The following is a 26381-nucleotide window of genomic DNA, read 5'->3' as shown; positions in this document are numbered from 1 at the left end:
CAGGTTTTTGTCGAAAGACATAATGGTATACTGAAAAGCAAACTGAGAGAAGCTATGGAAGAGACTAGGAAAAGTTGAATGTATTGTTTACCATGAGCTGTTCCGAGTATGCATATTACACCCACATCAGTAAAGCTGGAAGGCAAATCAACATGGATACATGCCTCGCACTGCAAGAGGGTTCCTACACCATGTTCCTGATATTTATCTTTTTTTTTTTTTTTTTTGTATAAGTGGAGTGCAAATCCAACAAATCAGGGAGAATATATTCTAGGGTTGTACATGGAGGGACACAAAATTTAGGCTAATTGACAAGCCTACTTCAAATGAGTTCAAAGATCAGTTAAAACCAATAATAAATCCCTTACTGCAACATGTCCAGACTTTTAAAGATCAAATGGGGACTACAGCAGACCCCCCAATTGAGGACACCATGATAGTTGAAACCGGGTTCTCAGACAGTAACCTATGGCTAGAATGGATAAAATATACCGTAAAAACAGCATAATAAATCAGACTGTTATGTATATGCTGCAGCCAGACCTCACCTTGGTACAGTTCCCTTAAATATTCCAGAATAGAGTCAGCAGTGTTTTATTAGTCTTTTTATCAATGTGACCACTGACTATACCAAATGTGAACAATGGAAGAAAGAGTACCCCTTAATAACTAAGACACCACAGCCAGATGAGGGTATTACCATTTACAAGGGAAACTGCACTTGCTATGCTAACAGAAGAGGGAAAGGGTATTGCTCTGAATACAGCAAACTAAGTGGACATCAGATACAAAATCAGGTTTATTCCTTATTTGACATTTACTGGATCTGTGGAGACATGAAAATCCGAACACGACTAGAGGGTGATTGGACGAACAAATGTGCACTAGCCAAAGTTTTGATGCCTCTGCACATAATCCCAGATCAGGAGTATGAAACCAAATTAGCTGAATAAGTTGATACTCAAAGTAGGAGGAAGAGGGAGGCCCCTGGAGGCAGTCTAGATCCACATGTGTACTTCGATGCCATTGGAGTCCCTACGGGGGTACCTGATTAGTTTAAAGCAAGAGACCAGGTAAAATCAGGGTTTGAATCAATTTTTCCTATGATCACTGCCAACAAAAATGTTAAATGGATAAACTACATATATTACAATCAACAAAGGTTTGTAAATTATACAAGGGATGCTCTTAAAGGATTAGCTGAACAGTTAGAACCCACTTCTACCATGACCTTCCAGAATAGAATGGCCTTAGATATGATGTTGGCAGAAAAAGGAGGAGTATGTAAAATGATTGGCGAGACCTGTTACACTTACATACCAGGTAACACTGGTCCAAATGGTAAGGTTACAAAGGCCATAAAGAAACTAGAGGATTTGTCTGTAGAATTAAAGAAGAATTCAGGTGTAAGTGATCCCTGGAATAAGTATTTCGCATGGCTAGGAGACTGGAAAAATGGCTTATCCACATAGGGATTATAATAGCGGTTTGCCTTGTTGTGGGATGTTGTGTAGTTCCCTGTGTAAAGAAAGCAATAAACTCAAGTGTAGATGCAGCCATACCAACAGGTGCCATGTATGTGGATATCATTCCCACGGATTCAATTTATCTAGAATCCATACCTCAGACCAAAGCATAACTGAGACATTCCCCCCATGAGAACATCTATTGTGTATGAGAATGGCTTCATGGAAATTCCATCAGAGTAGGGCCAGTATAGAAGTCTCAGGTGAAGGATAAGTCTGGGTACAAAGGGGAGTGGTTCACAAGGAGCCACTCCTTTCAAACCAGTGAAGCATCCCATACCCCCATCACCCATCTGAATCTGAGACTGTTAAGAAGAATTTATAGTAGGGAAAGATGAAGTCTAATAATGTTTTTCTAGGGGGGACTGATAAGGATGACCATTATGATTTTGATTACTGATCAATATATATTTAAAAAAAGATATATATGCTAATGTTAATCAAGTGCTGCAGAAAAATATTATTATCCTCATGAGACATGTCAGCTTGCCATATGCTTGTAACTAAGATGAAGACCTTGGGATGACGCTCAAAAATGCAATATAAAGAAGAAAATAAGATTTACAGTGTCCAAAAGGAGAAATAACAAAAATAAAATCTAGCTGAAAAATATGCAGACCTAAAAGAAAAACAAGCAGCCGTTGCAAAAATAACAGACACATCTGGAATCTTCTGATAAACAGGAAAGCTTGCACCATATAATGGCATTTGACTGTGCATCATATAACACCATAGGACTATGATTAACAAATAGTAATATCTAATTATCCAATCAAAATATAACACGATGATTCTGATGTGATAACTAACCTCCCCTTTTTGTCAACTGTAATAAACAATGTATTTCCATATAATAAACAGAACTCCTTGGGACAGATCCTCAGCCAGTGTGAGCCAAACTACTGCTGAGAAGGAGATTTATACCAACTCTGTCTGGTGTTTATTTCTTGTGTCGACACTCAGCAGTATACTAATTTGGACAGCGGCAGTCACTAACATTTCAAGACCTAACCAGCAGCCAACCTTAACACAACATCTGAAGGGCTACAGTTTGGAGACCACCTTATAGTGGTCTCCAAACTGTGCCACTTAAGATGTTGCAAAACTACAATTCCCAGCATGCCCAGACAATCAGTGCATGATTAAAGTTGTAGTTTTGCAACATCTGTAGGACCACAGTTTGGAGACCACTACACAGAGGTCTCCAAACTGTGGCCCTCCAGACGTTGCAAAACTATAACTCCCAGCATGCCCACACAGCCTTACCAGCAATCTTCACTGCAGCCCCCTCCACCGCAGCAGTTTTCGACCTTCCTCCTCCTGCCGCCGCCTGATGTCCCTGCCGCTGTGACTCCCCAGGACAAATGACGCATTCAGATTTTTTTTTAATGCCTTACCTTTATTTACTCATTTGCCAAGTGGATGCCCCAACATCAGTGTTCTCAAGTGTGCTTGAAATTTATCTACATCCTTCATAGACTGCACTGTACTACAAAGCTTGGAGTATGAGATATGTAAACATGCAGATTACAAAAACAGTATTTTCTGCTATACAAAAGTTGCACTTTTTTGTTTAAGCTGTGTTCTGCTCAAATATTTGTGAATAATTCCTGGGAACAAAGCAACTGAAGTGAATTTACTTAAATATCACAACTTTAACTTTTGCCAAAAGCAACATCTTGTCTTTTTTTCTTTACAATGGCTGCCACGTCATTTTTTAGCTTGCAGATACAAGACTCAAGTTGTTGCCAAAAATCTTTAAACATTTGTGACTGCTTCTCTGTAAAAAGTCGCAAGAGATAAATGTTCTCTTCTTCCTGAAATAAAATATATTTGTTCATTATACAGCTAGAATACCCAGCAAGTGTTCATATAGTAATGTTTTAGCATTTAGCAGTAGTCACAAGTGGCTGAATTCCTTGAAGAAAAACTAACAAAGGTCAAAGCTTGAACCCTTGCTAGAGTCCCTTTTCGGCATGTTTGGCAAATATTTGCTACAGTTCCCCAAGTTATTTTGTTCTGGGATGAGCATTGTAACTTTCTAACATGACTATGGAAAATCAGACCAGCTCTCTATATATTAGTGTGCCACTACAGAGATCGCGGCGGTCCCCAGTGGTGGGACCCCCCGCGATCAGACATCTTATCTCCTAACCTTTGGAAAGGGGATAAGATGTCTGGGGCGAAGTTCTCCTTTAAAATGGAGTCATTTTCACCTAATGACCAAAGAAACAACTGGTCCTCGATATAGATCAGTGTTTTCCAAACGCGGTCCTCAAGCACCCCCAACAGGTCATGTTTTCAGGATTTCCTTAGTCTTTCACAGGTGATATAATCATGGTGAGTGAATCAGGCATCACCACAGTTATATCACCTGTGAAAGACTAAGGAAATCCAGAAAACATGACCTGTTGGGGGTGCTTGAGGACCGCGTTTGGGAAACACTGATATAGATAATAGTACAGTATACAGTGGGGCAAAAAAGTATTTAGTCAGCAATCAATTGTGCAAGTTCTCCCACTTAAATAGATGAGAGAGGTCTGTAATTTTCATCATAGGTATACCTCAACTATGAGAGACATAATGAGAAAAAAAATCCATAAAATCACTGTCTGATTTTTAAAGAATTTATTTGCAAATTATGGTGGAAAATAATTAGTCACCTACAAAAAAGCAAGATTTCTGGCTCTCACAGACCTGTAACTTCTTCTTTAAGAGTCTCCTCTGTCCTCCACTCCTTACCTGTATTAATGGCACCTGTTTGAACTTGTTATCAGTATAAAAGACACCTGTCCACAACCTCAAACAGTCAAACTCCACTATGGCCAAGACCAAAGAGCTGTTGAAGGACACCAGAAACAAAATTGTAGACCTGCACAGGGCTGGGAAGACTGAATCTGCAATAGGTGTGAAGAAATCAACTGTGGGAGCAATTATTAGAAAATAGAAGACATACAAGACAACTGATAAACTCCCTCGATCTGGGGCTCCATGCAAGATCTCACCCCGTGGTGTCAAAATGATCACAAGAACGGTGAGCAAAAATCCCAGAACCACATGGGGGGACCTAGTGAATGACCTGCAGAGAGCTGGGACCAAAGTAACAAAGGCTACCATCAGTAACACACTACGCCGCCAGGGAATCAAATGATGCAGTGCCAGACATGTCCCCCTGCTAAAGCCAGTACATGTCCGGGCCCATCTGAAGTTTGCTAGAGAGCATTTGGATGATCCAGAAGAGTATTGGTAGATGAAACCAAAGTAGAACTTTTTGATAAAAACTCAACTCGTCGTGTTTAAAGGAGAAAGAATGCAGAGTTGCATCCAAAGAACAACATACCTACTGTGAAGCATGGGGGTGGAAACATCAGGGGAGATTTAAAGATGCCTGTGAAAAATGAAATAAGTGATCTGATTGGTTGCTATGGGCAACTACACTACTCTTCCTCCACACAGGTTTTGATAAATCTCCCCCATCGTGCTTTGGGGCTGTTTTTCTGCTAAGGGAATAGGATGACTAACCCATGTAAGTCTGGAATTCCACTTTTTCTTTTCTTTTTTTTTTTTTTTTTTAAACGCTGGGGCAAGAGGTTAGCTGTAAATCAATGAAAAAACTGAAAATTCTTTTTCCACTTTTCAGTTTGGCGTTTTTTTTTTTAAATCCTCGGTGTTTTCTCACTATTTTTCAGCTCCTAAGCGGTTTTGCAAAATCGCGGCATGTTGAGCATATGGCGTTTTTTCCCCTGAAATCTTGGCGTTTTTCTCCAATAGAAGTCTAAAGGAGTAAACAAAATGCCAAGAAAAACGACATGTGGGTTTTAACTTTAGCGTTTTTGCAGGCGGTTTTTATTCTCTTTTGGACTTTAGTGATCCAAAAAAGTGATGGAGAGACATTTTTTATAAAATTTCGTAGAGTACCATTAAAAAAAAAAAAAAAGATACAGTAGTGATGGAAAAAATTATATATAATGAAATTTTTCTTTTTGATAACAAAATTTTGATACATTTTTTTAACCTCTTAAGGACGCCCGTTCTCGGTATATAATGCGGGGTCACGCCGCTAATAACCCTTTAGATGTGGCGTTCAATGTTGATCGCTACGCCGAAAATGAAAGTAATAGCTTCCCGGCAGCTCAGTTGTGGTGAAATCGCGATGTTCCGATCAGTTAGAACGCGAGCGGAGGTCCCCCCGTACCTGCCTCTGTAGCGTCCAATCGCCAATTGATTGCTCCAAGCCATAGCTTTGCATTGATCAGTGTTATAGATGGTCGATTGCTCAAGCCTGGATCTCAGGCTTGGAGCAATCAATCGCTGATCGGACGCGATGGAGGCAGGTAAGGGGACCTCCGCTCACGTCCTAGCTGATCAGGGCATTGCTATTTTATCACTATGGTCCCGATCAGCCCAACTTTCACTTTCATTTTAGACACGGCCATCAACTTTGATCACTGCGTCTAAAGGGTTAATACCGCACGTCAAAACGATTCGTGCCGCATGCTATTAGCCACTGGGACAGACCCGGTATGAAGCGTTATATACCGCGATTGGGCACAGGGCATACAGGTTCACCCTGCGTCCTTAAGGGGTTTAACAGGGATCAATTAATGTGGGCGGGTGGGCGGGCACTAAAAATGTAGCCGACAATAATAAAAATGGAGTGTGTGTGTTTTTCACTTTTTATTCTTTATTTTTTAAATTTTTAGGTAGTACTACTACTCCCAGCATGGAACACACTGTTCCATGATGGGAGTAGTAGTACCTGTACTAATTGACAGATCGCCCCGGGTTCGTTGCAATCCTTCTGTATAATTTATAGATGCAGCCGGCCGCTCTTCTATGGTTCTCTGCACTGCCGTTTATATAAACCTATTCATATTTCCCACAGAGAGCTGTGATTTGCCAGATGGTTCTAGACAATCACAACTCTCTATGGGAAATATCAGTAGGTGTATATATACGTCAGTGCAGGGGACCATAGAAGAGAGGCCGCCCGCATCTATACATTATACAGGAGGATCACAGCGGGTGTCAGGAGTGATATCCGCTGTGATCTTTCCTTAACTGCAGGTACTACTACTTCCAACATGGAGCACACTCTGCTCCATTCTGGGAGCTGTAGTACCTGCATTAATAGACAAATTGCAACAGGTGTTAGAAGTTACACTCGCTGCAATTTGTCTATTAATGCAGGTACTACAGCTCCCAGCTTGGAGCAGAGTGTGCTCCATGTTGGGAGTAGTAGTACCTGCAGTTAAGGACAGATCACAGCGGGTGTCACTCCTGACACTCGATGCAATTGTCCTATGTATTGCAGAGATGCGGAGTGGCTTTCTCAAGCAATCTGCATCTCTGCACTATACTCCGGCCAGTGATATGAATAGAACATCACTCATTCATATTTCCCTCTGAGAGAGGTGATTGGCTGCAACCATCTGGCCAATACCTTCTCTGGGCGGAAAATATGAATGAGTGATGTTCTATTCACATCACTGGCCGGCCGGAATATAGTGCAGAGATGCTAGCGCTGTATAGAGCCGCTCCACATCTCTGCTATATTATGGACGATCGCATCGGGCGATATGTCTATTAGTACAGGTACTACTACTCCCATGCTGGGAGTAGTAGTGCTACCTAGAAAATCTTAAAAATAGAAAAAAAAAAGTTAAACACACACACTTTATTAAAAATGTACTTTTAATAATTTTTTTCCCATCTTTACTGCATGATTTTTTTCCTTTTTTTTTTTGGGGGGGGGGGGTACAAATTTTTTTTTTTTAAATGCCAAAGTGGCCAAAAATGCAATTTCCACTCAAAGGTAAAAATGCCAGAAAAACACAGGAAATTGCACTGGCGTTTTTTTCTGTGGAAAAAAAGCAGAAAAAAATACGCCAGTGCAATCCTAGCCTAAAGAAAAAAATGAACGGGGCCATGTATAGTGAGATTTTGAGTGAAAACCTCCTTCCATCAGCAAGGGCATTGAAGATGAAATGTGGCTGGATCTTTCAGCATGACAATGATCCCAAACACACCACCCAGGCATCAATGGAGTGGCTTCGTAAGAAGCATTTCAAGGTCCTGGAGTGGCCTAGCCAGTCTCCAGATCTCAACCCCATGGAAAACCTTTGGAGGGAGTTGAAAGTCCATGTTGCCCAGTGACAGCCCCAAAACATCACTGCCGTAGAGGAGATCTGCATGGAGGAATGGGCCAAAATACCAGCAACAGTGTGTGAAAACCTTGTGAAGACTTACAGAAAGTGTTTGACCTCTGTCATTGCCAACAAAGGGTATATAACAAAGTATTGAGATGAACTTTTGTTATTGACCAAATACTTATTTTCCACCATAATTTGCAAATAAATTCTTGAAAAATCAGACAATGTGATCTTATGGATTTTTTTTTCTCATTATGTCTCTCATAGTTGAGGTATAGCTATGATAAAAATTACAGGCCTCTCTCGTCTTTTTAAGTGGAAGAACTTGCACAATTGGTGGCTGACTAAATACTTTTTTGCCCCCACTGTATGTAGTATTTTATTGGCCATGAATTGTTTGTTCACTGGGAAACACATGCATTTTACCAGTAAAAAACACATTTAAGTTGAGTGTTCCAGCCAACTGCAAGAGGATCATGTTGGTACTGCCTGAGACATTTTATATTGAGGTACAAGGACCCAACAAAGGCTACTATGAGATGACAGTATTGTTACTTAGACATAAGTCAGTAGTATATTGGTAGAATTAATGAACAATACTATGTGCAGCTCACTACACTATAAGTAAAACTGACAAAGATTATTAGAAGTCTCCTATACTCGAGGAGTAAAAAAATTACATCTAGGAAATGCCAGGAATGCAAGCGAAGAACCGATTGAAGACCATCCACTCACAGACAGCCACAGCAAACACTAGCAACCACCAGGAGAGGAAGGAAAACCCTGGAATGCCGAGGTGCAGAGCACCATAGCTAGTATATACACAATAGCAAAAACTCATTTTCCATTTATTTATTAAACAGTGGGCATTCTATCTTTGCCAAACGAGGTACCAATTAGAGCCCTATGCGGGACTGGTTTTTCAATCCCATTCCCAATGACTTTTTTGACAAATCCCACCTGCTCCCAATGACTTTGACCAATCCCGTCCACTCCCGATGACTTTGACCAATCCCACCCGCTCCCGATTACTTTTTTGACCAATCCCACCCGCTCCCGCTAAAATGTTTGTCCAATCCCGTCCGCTCCCGCTAATATAGGAATGTACAGACACTATGGTGCAATGCTCTGCACATACTTGTAGTACACGCACTGCTATACATGGGGGATGTGCAGAGCATTGCACTCTACTGTATGTACAGATGTGAATATCAGTGACTGTGCAGACTCAGAGGCCCTGGGTCACTGACCGATGCAATGCTCTGCACATACCTGTCCTACAGGCATGTTTTAGGGCTCATTTTTTGCACCGTGGTCTGTAGTTTTTATTGGTACCATTTTTTATTGGTTTTAATGGGACTTTTTGATCGCTTTTTATAATTTTTTTAATGGCATATGAGTGACCAAAAATACACAATTTTGGACTTTAGCATTTTTTTACGTGTATGCCATCGACCGTTCAATTTAATTAACATTATTTTTTAATAGTTCACACATTTAGGCACTTGCCGATACCACATCCTTTTTTTTTTTTTTTAACATTATTTTAGTAAAAAAAATATAGGAAAGGGGGGGATTCAAGCTTTTATTAGGGAAGGGGTTAGATTTTTTTTTTTACACTTTTCAACTTTTTGTTATAGCTCCCATAGGGTATGTGCAGACTGCAGAACATTGCACTCTAGGGTCTGTAGAAGACCCTATGGTGCAATACTCTGCAGTCTGCACATACCCCCCCCCTCCCCATGTGCATAGCAGTGTGTGTGTGTGTGTGTGCATTCCTATACAGGTGGAGGTATGGTGCAGAGCATTGCACCATTGTCTGTAGTACCCTCACCTGTATAGGAATTTACACACACACACTGTTATACACATGGAAGGGTATGTGCAGACTGCAGAGCATTGCACCCTAAGGTCTGTAGAAGACACTAGGGGGCAATGCTCTGTCTGCAGTCTACTCTGCACATACCCCGCATGTGTATAGCAGTGCTGCAGTGCAGAGCAGACTGCGGACACACGGACGGATTCCCTGGGAGTGTTTGCTGTAGAAGATGAACATTTTTACCTACCAAAAGGGTCTCGGGCGGTGTTGGCTGAAGATGGGGGTCACTACACTGACTGATCCTCCTCCAGAGTTCAGGGCAGGCTGAGTGGGGGATGGAATGGCGGCATTACGGCGGCAGTGGGGGGAGGAGACAGTTAGGAGGAGCAACAATGAGTGAGTTGTTACTGTACTCGGAGGTGGGTCTGCCGCTGAGTCACTGAGGCTGCTGCAGCATGTGCAGGATTTGCGGGTCCCACAGGCATAGCACCTGACCGCCCACCCACAGCAGCCTCCTGACCACCGGCACGTTTTGGGTTGGGTCCCACTGGATCCCAATCCCAATGCAGGGCTCTAGTACCAATGCATTGTTAAGGTATATATGCTATCATTGTTAATATTGGGAATTTATGCTATACCAGACATAAAAAACCTTTAAAGGGTACCTCTCATCAAAAAAACTTTTGATATATTATAGATTAATGTATGCAAAATAACTTCACAATTGCATGTTATTAAAAAATATGCTTCTTTCTATTTAATTTTCCACTTTGAAGAAATGACCACTAGGGGTCTCACTACCAGTCCTGGCAGCAAGCATTTCAGACTCATGCTGGAGTCCTAAACACTACGAGCTGCCAGTCTGCTTTGTTCACAAAGGAGAACACTCAGAGCTGCCAGCCTGCTTTGTTCACAGCCTGTTTGGCTGTGAACAAAGCAGGCTGGCAGCTCTGAGTGTTTAGGACTCCAGCATGAGTCAGAAATGCTTGCTGACAGGACTGATCGGGAAAAATACAATAGAAAGAAGCATATTTTTCATTAACATGCTATTGGAAAGTTATTCAGCATTCATTAATCTAAAATATATCAAAAGTTTATTTGATGAGAGGTACCCTTTAAACTTTGCCAAATAGGATATCAATGCATGGTTAAATATTTTTGAATATAAATACGCTAGAATCAATATTTCTACTATATATGGACTAATATGGTGTGCTTTAAGAAGTCTGCATGCATATGATACTTCATAAACCTATGTTGATTTTATTACTCCGACATTGAGAATTAATTAATATATATTTATATTCAACCTAATTTACCAAACAAGTTAGAATATGGAGATTAAAATTAAGAGATTGAAATCCACACAGGAACACATACTCATGGGCGCACAGTAGCATACTCCTCATGGCATAACAAAGAACAATTTTTCCTACTGTCTGCAGTATGGTGGCTAATATCTGGATCATAGTATAAAAGCTATTAAAGGGGTATACCGGGCAAAAACATTTTATCCCCTATACAAAGGATAGGAGATAAGATGTCTGATCACGGGGGGCCCGCTGCTGAGACCCCCGCGATCTCCCTGCAGAACACGCATTCTATGTGGGTGCTGAATCTCCAGTTTCAGAAACCTCCGGGTTTCTGGGACTGGGGATGTGACGTCACGCCCCGCCCCCTCCATTCATGTCTATGAGAGGGGGCGTGACGGCTGTTCGCTAATGGGGTGCTGTGTGCAAGATCATGGGGTACCCAGTGGTGGGACCCCCGCGATCAGGCATCTTATCCCCTATCCTTTGCCGGAGTACCCCTTTAAGCAAATTCTTCCTGATAAAGGAAAACTGTCTAAATTATTTATGCTAAGAGATCAAATGTTGCTACAGGTTGTAGAACCTAGATCCAAACTAACTTGTTTGTCAAAATAGGTTTATCCAATGTTTTTCTTACCGGTGGTTTATAGTGTTTCAATCGTAAGAAATGCCCTCTAATTGTGTTCATACTTTGGTAAAAAACTTTAAGGGCTTTCGCAAAATCTGCATCGTAGCTTGTCCTAGGCCCAGACAACCTCATTTCTTCATTTGTAGAATTTGCAGAAAAGGTTTTTTTGGTAGAATTTTCTTGCCATGAACCTATCACTGATTTGCCATAGCCTGAAAATAAGGAACTTATTATAAACAAATGAGCTACTCGGTGACAAAATAATATGATCAAAGGATATGGATGAGCCTTGCATTCATAGTCTCATAAATATTACTGACACTTCTACATATATATATATATATATATATATATATATATAAATTTAACAATATTAAAGGGGTTGAAGAAGAAATTTTTTTTTATTTTTAACTGTGCTCCAGGTGGAATAAAAAAATTAAAAAAAAAATGGAATCCCCCATTAGTTCTAGTCCCCACTGCTTTCTACTTTTCGCATAAAAAAATGGCTAAGGTGGGTCACTAATCTGGGCAGTGAACGGCTAGGCATGCTTTTTCTATGTGTCAAAAAATGCTGGATAGTGAGGATCAGCACCAGCAGAGGATCGGAGTACATTTAAAAAATATTTTTTTAACCAACCTTGTGCAGTATCAAGGTACAGATCCTACTACCCAGAAATATCTTAGTTGTCATTCATAGTATTCAGGATATAGGGCAGACTAGATGGGCCAAATGGTTCTTATCAGCCCACACGTTCTATGTTCCTATGTGGATGGAATGATGTTACTGTGCTTCTTTGACTTTTTTTCTGTACTATTATTTCTAGAGATGAGCGAACTTACAGTAAATTCGATTCGTCATGAACTTCTCTGCTCGGCAGTTGATGTCTTTTCCTGCATAAATGAGTTCAGCTTTCAGGTGCTCCCGTGGGCTGCAAAAGGTGGATACAGTCCTAGGAGACTCTTCCTAGGAATGTATCCACCTTTTCCAGCCCACCGGAGCACCTGAAGGCTGAACTAATTTATGCAGGAAAAGTCATCAACCGCCGAGCCGAGTAGTTCGTGACGAATCGAATTTACTGTAAGTTCGCTCATCTCTAATTATTTCCTATGTATTTTGCTATATGCTGGTCATAAGTGAGTATGCTGCTAACACCTGTAAGAACATAGCCACATTCACATTGCATTGAAGGACATTGAACTGCCAGCCCTTCAAATTGAGACCCCCTACCTGCATGTATATAACTTCTGGACTCTTTCTCCATGAAAGGATTGTCATCAGAGGCAGAGAGGGGAATATGTACATGTACTTGTTTACATTACTGAAATCTGCTTGGGCTTCAGGCCAAGTCTATAGCATCATGGCTCCCACATCTTATTTTCTGAAAGGCCTGCATTCCACCGTTTTATGAGTACCTTATTGCTACTTATTTCCCCAGGTGGCAGAGACTAATACCACCATTAGACCACCCCATTGTCACTGTGTACCAAATCTGGAAAGTGTGCAAAGGTCAGGAATTTCACTCCTGCTACTGTGGCAACTGGTGACCACATGCACTACAACTCCCAGCTGTCCATTGATCCCAGAGTCACCAAACATTGGTTGGGTACCACACTTGACCATGGTTAAAAAATACAAAAAATGATCTCTGCATAACTTTAACTTTTTGTTAAATAACGGACCTTGGCATTTCCATGTGTCAGACTGCTTCAGTGTTTCTTTAAGAAAAATATTCTCTTCTCTTAAGGATCTATTTATGTCCCGTAAAAGTTCTGTTTCTTGTTCCAGCTTTAACAATTTCAAATAAAGTTCAGATACATGACTATTTGGGTCCTGCAGCAAAGTAAAAAAAAAAAAAATAAATTCAATGAATAAAGGAAATTATACCTATTTTAGTTGCCTCCATGCATCTAAAATGAAAAATGAAGTTTGCATTAATTCTTAATTAAAAATATCCGGTCATTTTGAGTCTACAGCTCTATGCAGACCTATGTATCTCCATGGTAACAGACAAACTCTGGAACTTTTTTTTTTTTCAAATCTGTTCTCAACTTTATGCTAACTTATGTTCAGTAGGTTCTCATGTTGGGAACTGTTGGAGGAAAGTATGACTGTCTGCAGGATTAGACAATACAAGATTCATTTATATCTGTTACAATTTAAATGGGGGCCATTGCAAAACAAATAATATACAGTGTATACAGCTAAAAGCTGTGTATACAGAGCTGGCAGTGGCACAATACAAAAAATGCATTAGCTTTAATGGGGTTGCCTGTGGGATAAAACAAAGGAGTGGGTACAGACTGGGTTAAACAACAGAAAAGTAAACAAACAAACATTTTTTTTTATTCATCTCACCAATCCCCTGCCTCTGCTGTTCCGACAGGCCCTTTTCTTGACCCAAGAAAAAGTTAGCTCAGCCAATAATTAAAGGGGTTGTCCAGGAAAAAACTTTTTTGTATATATCAACTGACTCCAGAAAGTTAAACAGATTTGTAAATTACTTCTATTAAAAAATCTTAATCCTTTCAGTATCAATGAGATTCTGAAGTTAAGGTTGTTCTTTTCTGTCTAAGTGCTCTCTGATGACACCTGTCTCGGGAACCGCCCAGTTTAGAAGCAAATCCCCATAGCAAACCTCTTCTAAACTGGGCGGTTCCCGAGACAGGTGTCATCAGAGAGCACTTAGACAGAAAAGAACAACCTTAACTTCAGAAGCTCATAAGTACTGAAAGCATTAAGATTTTTTAATAGAAGTAATTTACAAATCTGTTTAACTTTCTGGAGCCAGTTGATATATATAAAAAAAAAGTTTTTTCCTGGAATACCCCTTTAACTTAAAAGGGTATTCCGGACACAGACATCTTATCCCGTATCCAAAGGATAGGGGATAAGATGTCTGATCGTGGGGGGGGGGGGGGGATGTCTGATCGTGGGGGGGGGGGGGATGTCTGATCGCTGCTGGGACCCTCCCCCCCCCCCTATCTCTGTGCATCACCCAGCATTCTGTACCGGGCTGTTGCTCCACTCTCGGAAACCTCTGTGTTTCCAGGATGGGAGATGTGACATCACGGCATTCCCCCTCCATTCATGTCTATGGGAGGGGGCGTTGCAGCCGTCACACCCCCTCCCATAGACATCATTGGAGGGGGCGTGGCGTGAATAAACTGTGGAGAAACCAGGAAGCAAGTGCTCCAATTCCCTGCAGTGCAACCACAGAAGAAATAAAGCATGACAAAGTGCACACCCAGAAGTGTATTCAAAAGGAATGGCTTATACTTCTTCCTACTGAACCCACTTCTAACTTTGGCTCAAAAACTGCAGTGGCAGTTTTCCAAAAATTTGCCAGAAGACTATCATTGGGGAGAGTGAGCGGTTGCATCCCGCAGCGGCCACCACGGCTGGCTGAAGAGGCAGTGAAAGTGCTGAGTGTTGTCTCCTGCCAAGAAGCCTCCTGCTGGGACAAGGTGGTGTTGTCATCCTGCTTCCTGTGCCCAGACCTTGCTTGCTCCCTCGCTGGCCCTGTTGTCTGGCTGCTTGCTGCTATTTGACCTACTTTGAGAAGTACCTAACTGGGATTGTCCTGTGCATGCTGAGAGTGCCCCCTACACTTCTGGTCTGCTACCAGCCTTGCTGAACTGTGAGTACCCCGAAAGGAACCTGAGTCCTTGCTAGGACTGGTGGTGCCTTACCGGATAGCTGCTGATAACAGTTCAACACAGCAAGGGTGTGCAGGGCTTTTGGGACTTTACTACTAGTGTCTTTCTACCTGCTCTGTGTTCCCTGCCAGCCATGTGTGGCTCCCGTGACAAACGTGGATATAAGAAATATAAACTGAATGCTTATACCTCCAGGCCGACCTTGGATGAGGATGCCTCCTCTGATGGTGGGTCCTCTCGTTCCTGTGGCCCTTCTCACCGGGATCCTGCAGCTCAGACCCCGCTTGCTACTAAAGTGTCTGTGCATGCGGTGAAAGCGCTGAGCCAGTTTTCCAGACCTCTAGACGGTTCCAGGGAGACCTCTAGACGGTTCCAGGGGGACCTCTCCCGTTGCACCTTTGTCCTTACTGGATGGTTCTCCGACCTCCCCACAGAGTTTAACCTCGGACAGACCTGTTTATGATGCAGCTGCTCTGGATCAGCGGTTTTACGAATTGTTGACTGCCTTTACTTCCTGTCAATCAATCATGGTGACGAAAGTTGACGAATTACGGCAGGATAATCCTTTGCCGGACAGGGTGAACTCACTACACCGTCAGGTGACAGGAGATCTGGGTCAGTTGGATGATATGGAGAACCGCATGCGGCGTAACAATATATGCCTGGTGGGCCTCCTGAAAAGGTGGAGGGGAATGATGTGGTGCTCTTCCTTGAAAAGGGGCTTAAAGAACTTCTCCCTGTGGACACTTTCTCTCCACACTTCTAAGTTGAACGAGCACACAAGGTCCCAGCTAGACCTCCTCCTCCGGTCCTTTTCTGGCCAAGCTTCTCCATTTCAAGGATAGAGATGCTATTCTGTGTGCTGTCCGACTTAAGTGAGAAGTCATTTATGAGGGGAGCAGAGTATCCTTCTATCCAGACTTCTCTGTGGAGCTCCACAAGCAGAGGGTGCAGTTTACCGAGGTCCTGTTGAAGCTAAGTGCCAAAGGTTATCACTATTCCACGCTCTATCCTGCTCGCCTGCGAGTTGTAGAAGGAACTTCGACTAAGTTCTTCACCTACCCGATGGACGCACTTCACTGGGTGGATGCAGCACCTCCTGTCAGACCTCCAGACTGAATTGCCATGGACTGTCCTGCTCATCACTCCTTCCACCATGTTCTTGGGTTTAGTTAGAGGAAGGGAGTTACTAGGGACCACATAGGTACTAGCTATCCTTGAGGTGTACCTGGGTAATTCTTAGCTACCGTCCGATTTACTGTGGGTGGGGGAGCGGGAGTGCTCTGTTTAAGTAGTCTTCCAGTTTTGTGGATGCTCCGCAATAGTTGTAGTTTTTTGGATATAGGTCTGCACTGTATTAGGGGATAGTAGTAGCTATGTCCCGTTTAGTGTTAGACAGGGAATGAATGGGATTGTTTTGTTTCTGCTTTGTTGCCTTTGTTTTCTTTAAGTGTTTGTGCCCCATCAGTTTTTTTGTGGTATGTGTGGTGTGCGTGGTCCTGGTGCTCTGTCCTTCCTCCTCCTGGCCTTTCTTTGCTTCCTACTGCTCCTATATTTAGTTGTGGCTATTGATGGGGACCTTAAAAGTTATTAGCTGTAATGTACGAGGACTTAACTCCAAGTTCAAGAGAGGCTTATGTTTAGACTTTGTGAAAAACCAGTCGCCCCATATTATTTGCTTCACATCACGGGCCAGAATGTACTTGCCCTAAAGAGGGCATGGATAGCGCATGAATACCATGCTTCCTATTCTAGTTATGCCAGGGGCGTCTCGGTCTTAGTTACTAAGTCTGCCATTGGTGGTTTCCCATTCCCATTTCAGGTCTCTGTCTTGGAGTCCATTAATAACAAATTTTTCTCTTTTTCCCCTGATTCTGCTTTACTTGAAGGAGATTTCAATGTCATTCCTGATCCTCAGCTCGATCGCATCACTGCTGTTGACCCTGGCTCCTCCCATTTTAATACCTGGCGCATGGCGTTGGGTCTGACTGACCTCTGGAGATGGAAATTCCCTACGGCATCTGCTTTCTCCTTCTACTCTGCTGCCCACAGATCATTCTCTCGTATTGATCTCGCTCTGGTGTCCGAGGATCTCCTCCAGGCGGTAAGACATGTTTCCTACACCACTAGGGGGATCTCAGACCACTCTGCTATATTGGTAGTTCTCAATCTAGGTCCTAGTCCCCCTTCCCGTATTTCGCACATGCACCCTGGTTGGCTACAGGCTGAGGCGGTAGTGGAGGCCTTGGGGGTTGCTCATACTGAGTACTGGGAGCATAATGCTTCGTATCTTGATCACCTAAATCAGTGGGACGCCTAGAAGGCTACGATTAGGGGAACTTTTATAGCAAAGGTAGTGGGTCAACAGAAGCTCAGGTTGGCCACGGAGCATAAGTTGTTGCAAGAAGTTGGTATTTTAGAGGCGGCTTATATTAGAGATCCTACACCTGACAGTGAAAGGGCGTGGGCTAAGGCGCAGAGGGCTCTATTGGCTGTCCAGAAGGATAGGGTCCAATTGAGGTTAGCAAATAGGGGAGCGGCGCTTTTTTGCATTTGGTGATGAGAATGGGAAACTTTTGGCGTACTTAGCAAAGAATAGTGGCCCTCCGGTGGAAAAAAAGTTTTCCACCGGAGAACCCCTTTAATCAGCTGAGGGTCAGATAATATGGAACCATATCTCCCCCCACCCCCTTAATACAGGGAATAGAAGTGCTATTCCCTGTATTAAGGGGGTGGGGGGAGATATGGTTCCATATTATCTGACCCTCAGCTGATTAAAGGGGTTCTCCGGTGGAAAACTTTTTTTTTTTTTTTTAATCAACTGGTGCCAGAAAGTTAAACAGATTTGTAAATCGCTTCTATTAAAAAATCTTAATCCTTCCAGAAATTCTTTTCTTTTTGGAACACAGTGCACTCTGCTGAATCACGAGCACAGTGCTCTCTGCTGACATGTCTGTCCATTTTAGGAACTGACCAGAGCAGCATATGTTTTCTATGGGGATTATCTCCTACTCTGGACAGTTCTTAAAATGGAAAGAGATGTTAGCAGAGAGCACTGTGCTCCTGATGTCCTGATGTCAGCAGAGAGCTCTGTGTTCCAAAACGAAAAGAATTTCTTCTGTAGTATTCAGCGGCAATACTACAGAAGAAATTATTTTCATTTTGGAACACAGAGCTCTCTGCTGACATCAGGAGCACAGTGCTCTCTGCTGACATCTCTTTCCATTTTAAGAACTGTCCAGAGTAGGAGATAATCCCCATAGAAAACATATGCTGCTCTGGTCAGTTCCTAAAATGGATAGAGATGTCAGCAGAGAGCACTGTGCTCGTGATTCAGCAGAGTGCACTGTGTTCCAAAAAGAAAAGAATTTCTTCTGTAGTACTCAGCAGCTAATATATACTGGAAGGATTAAGATTTTTTAATAGAAGTAATTTACAAACCTGTTTAACTTTCTGGCACCAGTTGATTTAAAATAAAAAAGTTTTCCACTGGAGTACCCCTTTAACTCTGTCTTTAGAGATTTCTACTGTTCCCTTTATTCTGCCCCTTCTAGACCCTGTAAGGGGGAACTTCTGTTTTTTAGCACAGGCTATTAAGGATCTTCCCCATGGAAAGACCCCGAGTTTAGACGGGATAATTGGTGATTGGTATGGGATGAATGAAGAGCATTTGGCCCCTATACTCCTTAAATAGTTTTAATCGGTGGCTGAGGCTGACTCTCTTCCGGACTCTATGAGGGAGGTGTTGATAGTGGTACTCCCCAAGCCTGGGAAGGATCTGTTGCTACCTGATTCATACAGACCTATCTCCCTATTGAATCTTGATATTAAGATGTTTGCTAAAATACTGGCTGCGCACCTATATGGGGTTATTGGCTCTATCTTTCATCCTGACCAAACTGGGTTCATGCCGGGTAGGGCTACTGATGTTAACGTAAAGCGCCTATAGCTTAATATCGCAGCAGTGGAGGAAGGATTTTCTTCAGGGGCGGTGGTTAGTCTTGATGTCTATAAAGCTTTTGATTCTGTACTGTGGCCGTATCTCTGAAAGGTATTGGGCGTGTTTGGGTTTGGCCCTAGGTTTTGTGCCTGGGTCCGCTTGTTGTATGTGTCACGATTCGGCTTCCAGGTAGTGGATCCTCTGTGTCAGCGAGGGATTGGCGTGGACCGTGCTAGTGGACCGGTTCTAAGAGGCTACTGGTTTTCACCAGAGCCCGCCGCAAAGCGGGATGGTCTTGCTGCGGCAGTAGCAACCAGGTCGTATCCACTAGCAACGGCTCTACCTCGCTGACTGCTGAGAAGGCGTGGGACAGAAGGACTAGGCAGAGGCAAGGTCAGACGTAGCAGAAGGTCGGGGGCAGGCGGCAAGGTTCGTAGTCAGGATGGGTAGCAGAAGTTCAGGTACACAGGCTTTGGACACACTAAACGCTTTCACTGGCACAAGGCAACAAGATCCGGCAAGGGAGTGCATGGGAGGAGGTCAGATAAAGGCAGGGAGCAGATGGAAGCCAATTAAGCTAATTGGGCCAGGCACCAATCATTGGTGCACTGGCCCTTTAAGTCTCAGAGAGCTGGCGCGCGCGCGCCCTAGAGAGCGGAGCCGCGCGCGCCAGCACATGACAGCAGGGGACCGGGACGGGTAAGTGACCTGGGATGCGATTCGCGAGCGGGCGCGTCCCGCTGTGCGAATCGCATCCCCAACGGCCATGACAGTGCAGCGCTCCCGGTCATCGGGACTGACCGGGGCGCTGCAGGGAGAAAGACGCCGTGAGCGCTCCGGGGAGGAGCGGGGACCCGGAGCGCTAGGCGTAACAGTATGATTGCCCCAGGGCTCGTATTTGTACTAACTTAGATGTTTCTGCCCCCTTTCTCTTGGGCCGGGGGACAAGACAAGGGTGCCCCCTATCCTCTTTCCTCTTTCTGCTGGCGATTGAGCCCTTAGCAGCGGCCATATGTAGAGATCCCACTACCTGTGGCATCCCCAGGGGATCCATTGTGGAGAAGGTTTCACTCGTTTCTCTGATTGACCTACTAGATAGGTTTAGCTCTATCTCAGGTTTGCGGGTAAATTGGGTTAAATCCTCTCTCATGGCTTTCTCACCTGACATTTCACTTCCCTCTTCTCTCCCAGCAGGCTGCAAGTTCTCCCGATTTAGATATCTTGGGGTAGAGGTTACTGTATCTCTGGCAGACTATACATCCCTGAATTTAGACCCACTCTTGACTTCCATGGTAGATAGGTTGCATGCCTGGTCCTCCCTCCCTCTCTTCCTTTGGGATCTTTCTATTGGCATGGAAAGTCTCCTAGACTTAGGTCGGGCTCTCCTTCAGGCTCCTAAATGACATGGTAGTTTATCTGCTCCTGATGTCTATAACTATTTACTTGCCTCTCAGTTGGTCTGTGCAGTGTGGTGGATTGACCTGGATCTGTCGAACTCGGCGACTGTCTTGGCTGGAGCACTTATGGGCTCCTAGAAAGCTCTTACTAACTATACAGGTATCATTCTCATTCCTCTTTTCCTCTTCCCTTGCAAACAATAGCTAAAGTGTGGTCCGTGGTGTCGAGCATGTTGTGGGGGAATGTTCATATACCTCACCTACATGGGTTACAGGAGGCTGGTTTCTGGGGTTCTCATGGAGTTAAATTTGTGATTCATTTGTTCCGGGAGGATCAGGTTTTCCTATCCTTTGCAGAAATGAAGATATGATATCCCTAGCAGTGCCTAATTATAGGTAACTTCAGCTTAGGCATATGGTCCAAGCGCAATTTGGCTCCCTGACATTTACTCCTGTGTTTTCTGATGTTGAAATTCTCCTTGGCACCATGGATCTCAATAATCCCCTTACCCAGTCCTATGTTCTTTTCCAAACACTGGGGCCTAGCCTGTTCTCGAATGCTTATCATAAATGGGTGGCTGATATTCCTGACCTGTCCGTGTGCCAGTGGAAGGAAGTGGAGGGCTCATATTACTCCACGGTGGTGAGTAGTAAGGACATACTGATTCAGTGACAGCATGTTTTGAGGTTATATTATACCCCTGCTAAGCTGAAGCGTACAGGGGTGTCCCCGTCGGATTTATGTTTTCGATGTTCAGCTGAGGTAGGTACCTTCCTGCATGCAGTTTGGGAGTGTCCTGTTATAGCCTCTTTTTGGAGGGAGGTGATGGGGTTTTTGGCAGATAATCTAGATTTCCCCTTCCTGCTTACCCCGGTGGTATGCTTGTTGGGAGTCCTAAATGAGGTGGTATCTGGTTCGCATAGATGAATACTGATCTGTTTCTTGTTATTCTGTGCCCGTTAGGTGGTTGTGATGGCGTGGAAGGATGCATCCCCTCCCCCTTTGTCTTGCTGGCTGAATATGGTAAATAAATATGTCCCGTTGTACCAAGCTTTGTCGTAGGTGCCCAAAGAAATTTGACAAGGTGTGGACTCCTTGGCTTCTGCTGGATGTGTCGGCTGACCTTCCATCCGGAGTGGCTCAGTAACTCTTCTCTACTAGGATATTGGTCTTGCAGGGGGGGCGGGTTGGTATGTGTGGTAGTGTGAATGTATGCTTGTCTGTTGTGTGGGAATTCTCTGGACAGTACTGGTGATGCTCTTTCCTTATGTGTATGATTGGCATTCTGTTATCTTATCCCTGTCATAGTGATGGAGTTGAATTGTGGACCTACAGAGACACTGGTTGTGTGTTGCACTTTATTGTGCTGTTTGTTTATTTTATGCAACCAAAATTTAATAAATAAATACATTAAAAAAATAAATTAAAAAAATTGCCAGAAAAAAAACTGTGAGTGGAAAACTAGCCCAAGGGGTGCAAAGGGTGTGGTGCACCTGGGCCCAGGAGCCTGTGGGGGCACATAAAGTCTCTCATCCCCATGAAGAGATTAGTGCTACAAATGATGTATTATAGTTGGGGGTCCTGTTACAAATTTTGCATTGAATTGTACAGAATCTTCCAGTTACGCCTTTGATTCAGATCAATGGACAGTCTTTGTAATACAGGAAAAATCCTCTAGAAGGAGAGGCATATTTTACAACCACTGACAACTCTGGCCAACAGATGTAGATCTTTTTTTTTTTTCTCATATTAAGAAAGATGTTTTGTTTTTTTTAAAGAGAAAACAAGGTAAGGAAAATAAAACGGTCGAGCAGAAACACCAACAGGTGTCCCGCCAGAGCAAGGTAAACCAATTTAAATGCAATTGAGTAGCATAATGCAAGAATGCCACACAGCATTGACATCAACCACAGTGTAGTATCCCTAGCTCAAACCAACCCTTAAATTGGTATTGCGGCCTTAGATATCTTATCCCCTGTCCAGGTCACGTCTCCATTTTGAGAGCAGCGCCCGACACAGTAACGAAGAAATAAAAAATAAAAAGCAGAATAGAAAAAAGGGAGAAAGGAAAAAGAAGAAAAGTAAAGGAAACGGTGTGCAAGAAGGCCATAAGGTAGGCAGCAGCGTATACAAATATTAGGAGGTCCCGTTAGGAAGGATAAAATGGAGAAACTGAGAAGAGACAATTTCGATCCACGGGTGCCAAGTAGACCTAAACTCTGCTAAACATTCCTCACAACCATGAATATGCAAAATCTCTCAAAGCCAATCAGAGATGGTCGGAGGTGTGGTCAACTTCCACCCCTGGGTATCACCCGTCTCACCCGCCTCCAGCAACAAACCTATCAGGCCATTCTTCAGTTCCAGAGACCAACCCGGGATTGTTGGGAGAAGTAAAATGGAGGGAGAGAAGGATAGCTGAGTGTCAGTGATAACAGCAATCAGATCCTGGTCTGAGGTCCAATAGTCCGTCAGGCAAGAGCAAGTTAACACTTCTTCTGTTTTATGACCATAATACCACCATTTTTTTTTTTTTCCATTTAGATCTTTATTTGTATCTTTGGGTTGATAGGACTAGTCAAAACTATGAGTTGCAGTAGGGAATAGTATATATATATATATATATATATATATATATATATATATAACCAAAGAATTGATTCCAAACTATTATATGGACCTGGCTTACAGGTGCAGGCTGCTGGGCTAAATATACAGCAACAGGAGAATACAGCAGCACACTGCCAGCACAAAGATACAGATAAAACATGAGTATATAGATGAAACATGAAAAGCTATACAGCTGTAGTGCAACAAATGAAAATATGAAATTATGAAACAGTGGGGTACTTAGCTTGCAAATTTGGCGGCCAAATAGCTTGGACCATCCCACCACGTTAAGGTGACCTGATTTTGGGACGGACCCTACACTATGAATATGCCTCTGTGTGAACAGTTCAGCAGGCATTGCAGGATCTGAAACATCCAAGGCACCTTATATACACCTGATAGAGGTGGGTGGGGTGCAAGAGCCAACATGGAGGTAGCCACTCCCCCGTATGTGTAATACAACCAAAGAATAAGTTGGCCAGCACTATTGATTCCAAACTATTATATGGACCTGGCTTACAGCTATTTGGCCACCAAATTTGCAAGCTAAGTACCTCACTGTTTCATAATTTCATAATTTCATATTTTCATTTGTTGCACTACAGCTGTATAGCTTTTCATGTTTTATCTATATACTCATGTTTCATCTATATACTCATGTTTTATCTGTATCTTTGTGCTGACAGTGTGCTGCTGTATTCTCCTGTAAGCCAGGTCCATATAATAGTTTGGAATCAATAGTGCTGGCCAACTTATTCTTTGGTTGTATTACACATACGGGGGAGTGGCTACCTCCATGATGGCTCTTGCACCCCACCCACCTCTATCAGGTGTATATAAGATGCCTTGGATGTTTCAGATCCTGCAATGCCTGCTGAACTGTTCACACAGAGGCATATTCATAGTGTAGTGTCCGTCCCAAAATGAGGTCACCTTACCATGGTGGGAAAGTCCAAGCTATTTGGCCACCAAATTTGCAAGCTAAGTACCTCACTGTTTCATAATTTCATATTTTCATTTGTTGCACTACAGCTGTATAGCTTTTCATGTTTTATCTATATACTCAAGTTTCATCTATATACTCATATTTTATCTGTATCTTTGTGCTGGCAGTGTGCTGCTGTATTCTCCTGTTGCTGTATATGTATATATATATATATATATATATATATATATATATAAATATTTGGTGAACTCCCGGTTTGTGATATTAGTAACCCATGGGTTAACATCAGGGTAAATATTTTTTCTATGATTAGAGTTTATTGTCTATTAGATCCTGGTTTATATGTAGGATAATCTACCACTCATGCGGTTTTGTTTCTTCCGCAAGAGTGTGAACGGTTACCTAGCAAACTGCATTATTCAGCCCCATTCCTGTTTTTTCTACTGCCTCTGTTTTAATTGATGATGTAAGCGGTCATGTGACCTCACATTCCCATATTTTAGTAGTGTGGTTGGTAGTGTTTTTCATTCTGCAGTTAAGCACTGGCAGGTGTGAAATGCGTCATACATGCTCGTTCTGTATGTGACTGTTGTCCCAAGATTCCAATAAAGCAAGCTTGATTTTACCAGCATACCTTGAGTGCCGGACACATTCTTTTGTGCAAGTTAACCAAATATGACAAATGAGAAGTAGGAAAAGAAAATCGGAGCACTCACCCTCTGTTGTCTTGCAAAAGAAAAATCCTTTCTTTTATTATCTACTTAAAGGGGTACTCCGCCCCTAGCATCTTATCCCCTATCCAAAGGATAGGGGATAAGATGTCAGATCGCCGCGGTCCCGCTGTTGGGGACCCCCTGGATTTCCGCTGCGGCACCGCGCTATCATTACGGCACAGAGCGAGTTCGCTCTGTGCGTAATGACGGGCGATACAGGGGACGGAACAGCGTGATGTCATGGCTCCGCCTCTCGTGACATCAGGGCCCGCCCCTTAATGCAAATCTATGGCAGGGGCGTGACGACCGCTACGCCCCCTCCCATAGACTCGTATTGAGGGGGCGGGCCGTGATGTCACGAGGGGCGGAGTCATGATGTAACGATGCTCTAGCCCCTGTATTGCCCGTCATTATGTGCAGAGCGAACTCGCTCTGTGCAGTAATGACAGCTGCGATCCCGGGGGTCCCCAGCAGCGGGACCGTGGCAATCTGACATCTTATCCTCCATCCTTTGGATAGGGGATAAGATGGCTAGGGGCGGAGTACCCCTTTAATTCCTTACGGTAGGCATCATATTTTGGGGTTTTGTTCTGAGTACACTTTATATTTATTGTGAGAGTTGCATGCAGTCTATTTTTTACTGTGTGAACATTATTCTGTTCAAATTATTTGCTCCTCACATACACATGTATTTTACAATGAGTTCTGAAGCGTTTTTCAGGCATGTTAGTGGCGCTTGTTCACTCACAGTGCGTTACATTGTGCACGCAACCTCTTCCAACATAAACTTCTGTTTTCATAAGTAATGTTTTTCTTTTACCTGCTAATTTATGATTTTTTAAGAGTGGTAGTAGTGTGTTATAGTATGGTTTATGATTAAGGTTGTGCCAAAACACGTCAACCCAACTCATTGTTCCGATTGTGTGGATCTGCATTTTTTCAAAGTTTGTAAATTAAATGGACACTCTCATTAAAATTAATTTTTACTATTGCACTCCTTATGGTAAATAAAAAATACTTCTAATATATTTTGGTTAAAAAAATGAAGTTTCCTATGTTTTATTTGTGCTTAAAAAAAGCTCAAGAGCACATTTCCCCCCATCTTATACACAGACTTAGGTCCGAAGCCCAAACACAGGAAGTGCAGCCTGGAGTGCTGAGGGGTGTGTGTCCAACCAACAGCATATGGCAGTTAAAAGTGAGAGGAGCTATGATTGGATGAGGCTGGAACCCCCCCCCCTCCCCCCTCAGCACTCCAGGCTGCACTTTCTGTGTTTGGACCTCGGTCCTAAGTCTGTGTATAAGATGGGGGAAATGTGCTCTTGGGCTTTTTTAAGCACAAATAAAACATAGAAAACTTCATTAAAAAGTTAATTCAGTAAAATATATTCATTGAAGGTGATAGTTTGATCCTTACCACCAAATTGGAATTAGGAAGTAAACTTTTCATACTATCAATCAAAATACATCCTTCATTTGTGTAGTCCATGTCGAGCAAAGACCAGTTAAATTCAGGACATCCCTCTGCAAAATCAATCACAACAACAAATTATGAGTTATTTTTATATAAAGTCTTTTCCAGTATATAGCAAAAACTTTATCGTCACTCAACAATTAATGTTATTGCTAGTAAATTTACAAGATAGAAAGGACCCTTGACATGGATGGGTTGTGAGCTTGTA

General features: G+C 42.9%; 1 protein-coding gene across 1 annotated transcript in view; it reads right to left on the bottom strand.

The window, feature by feature from the left end:
- Positions 1 to 2694: 2694 nt before the first annotated feature.
- The window catches only part of LOC130362524 (kinesin-like protein KIF28), a 157841-nt gene continuing 134154 nt past the window's right edge, over positions 2695 to 26381 (bottom strand). The window contains exons 21-24 of the mRNA XM_056567162.1: positions 26117 to 26223; positions 13116 to 13266; positions 11445 to 11647; positions 2695 to 3343 (exon numbers count right to left, since the gene is read on the bottom strand). Coding sequence (XP_056423137.1) covers positions 3182 to 3343; positions 11445 to 11647; positions 13116 to 13266; positions 26117 to 26223 — 623 coding nt within the window. The 3' untranslated portion in view covers positions 2695 to 3181. The remainder of the gene's footprint in view (positions 3344 to 11444; positions 11648 to 13115; positions 13267 to 26116; positions 26224 to 26381) is intronic.

Source organism: Hyla sarda, chromosome 3, assembly GCF_029499605.1.
Source record: "Hyla sarda isolate aHylSar1 chromosome 3, aHylSar1.hap1, whole genome shotgun sequence".
NCBI classification, from domain to species: domain Eukaryota; kingdom Metazoa; phylum Chordata; class Amphibia; order Anura; family Hylidae; genus Hyla; species Hyla sarda.
Note: the sequence above shows the minus strand (reverse complement) of the source record. Positions and strands in the feature narration are given on the sequence as shown.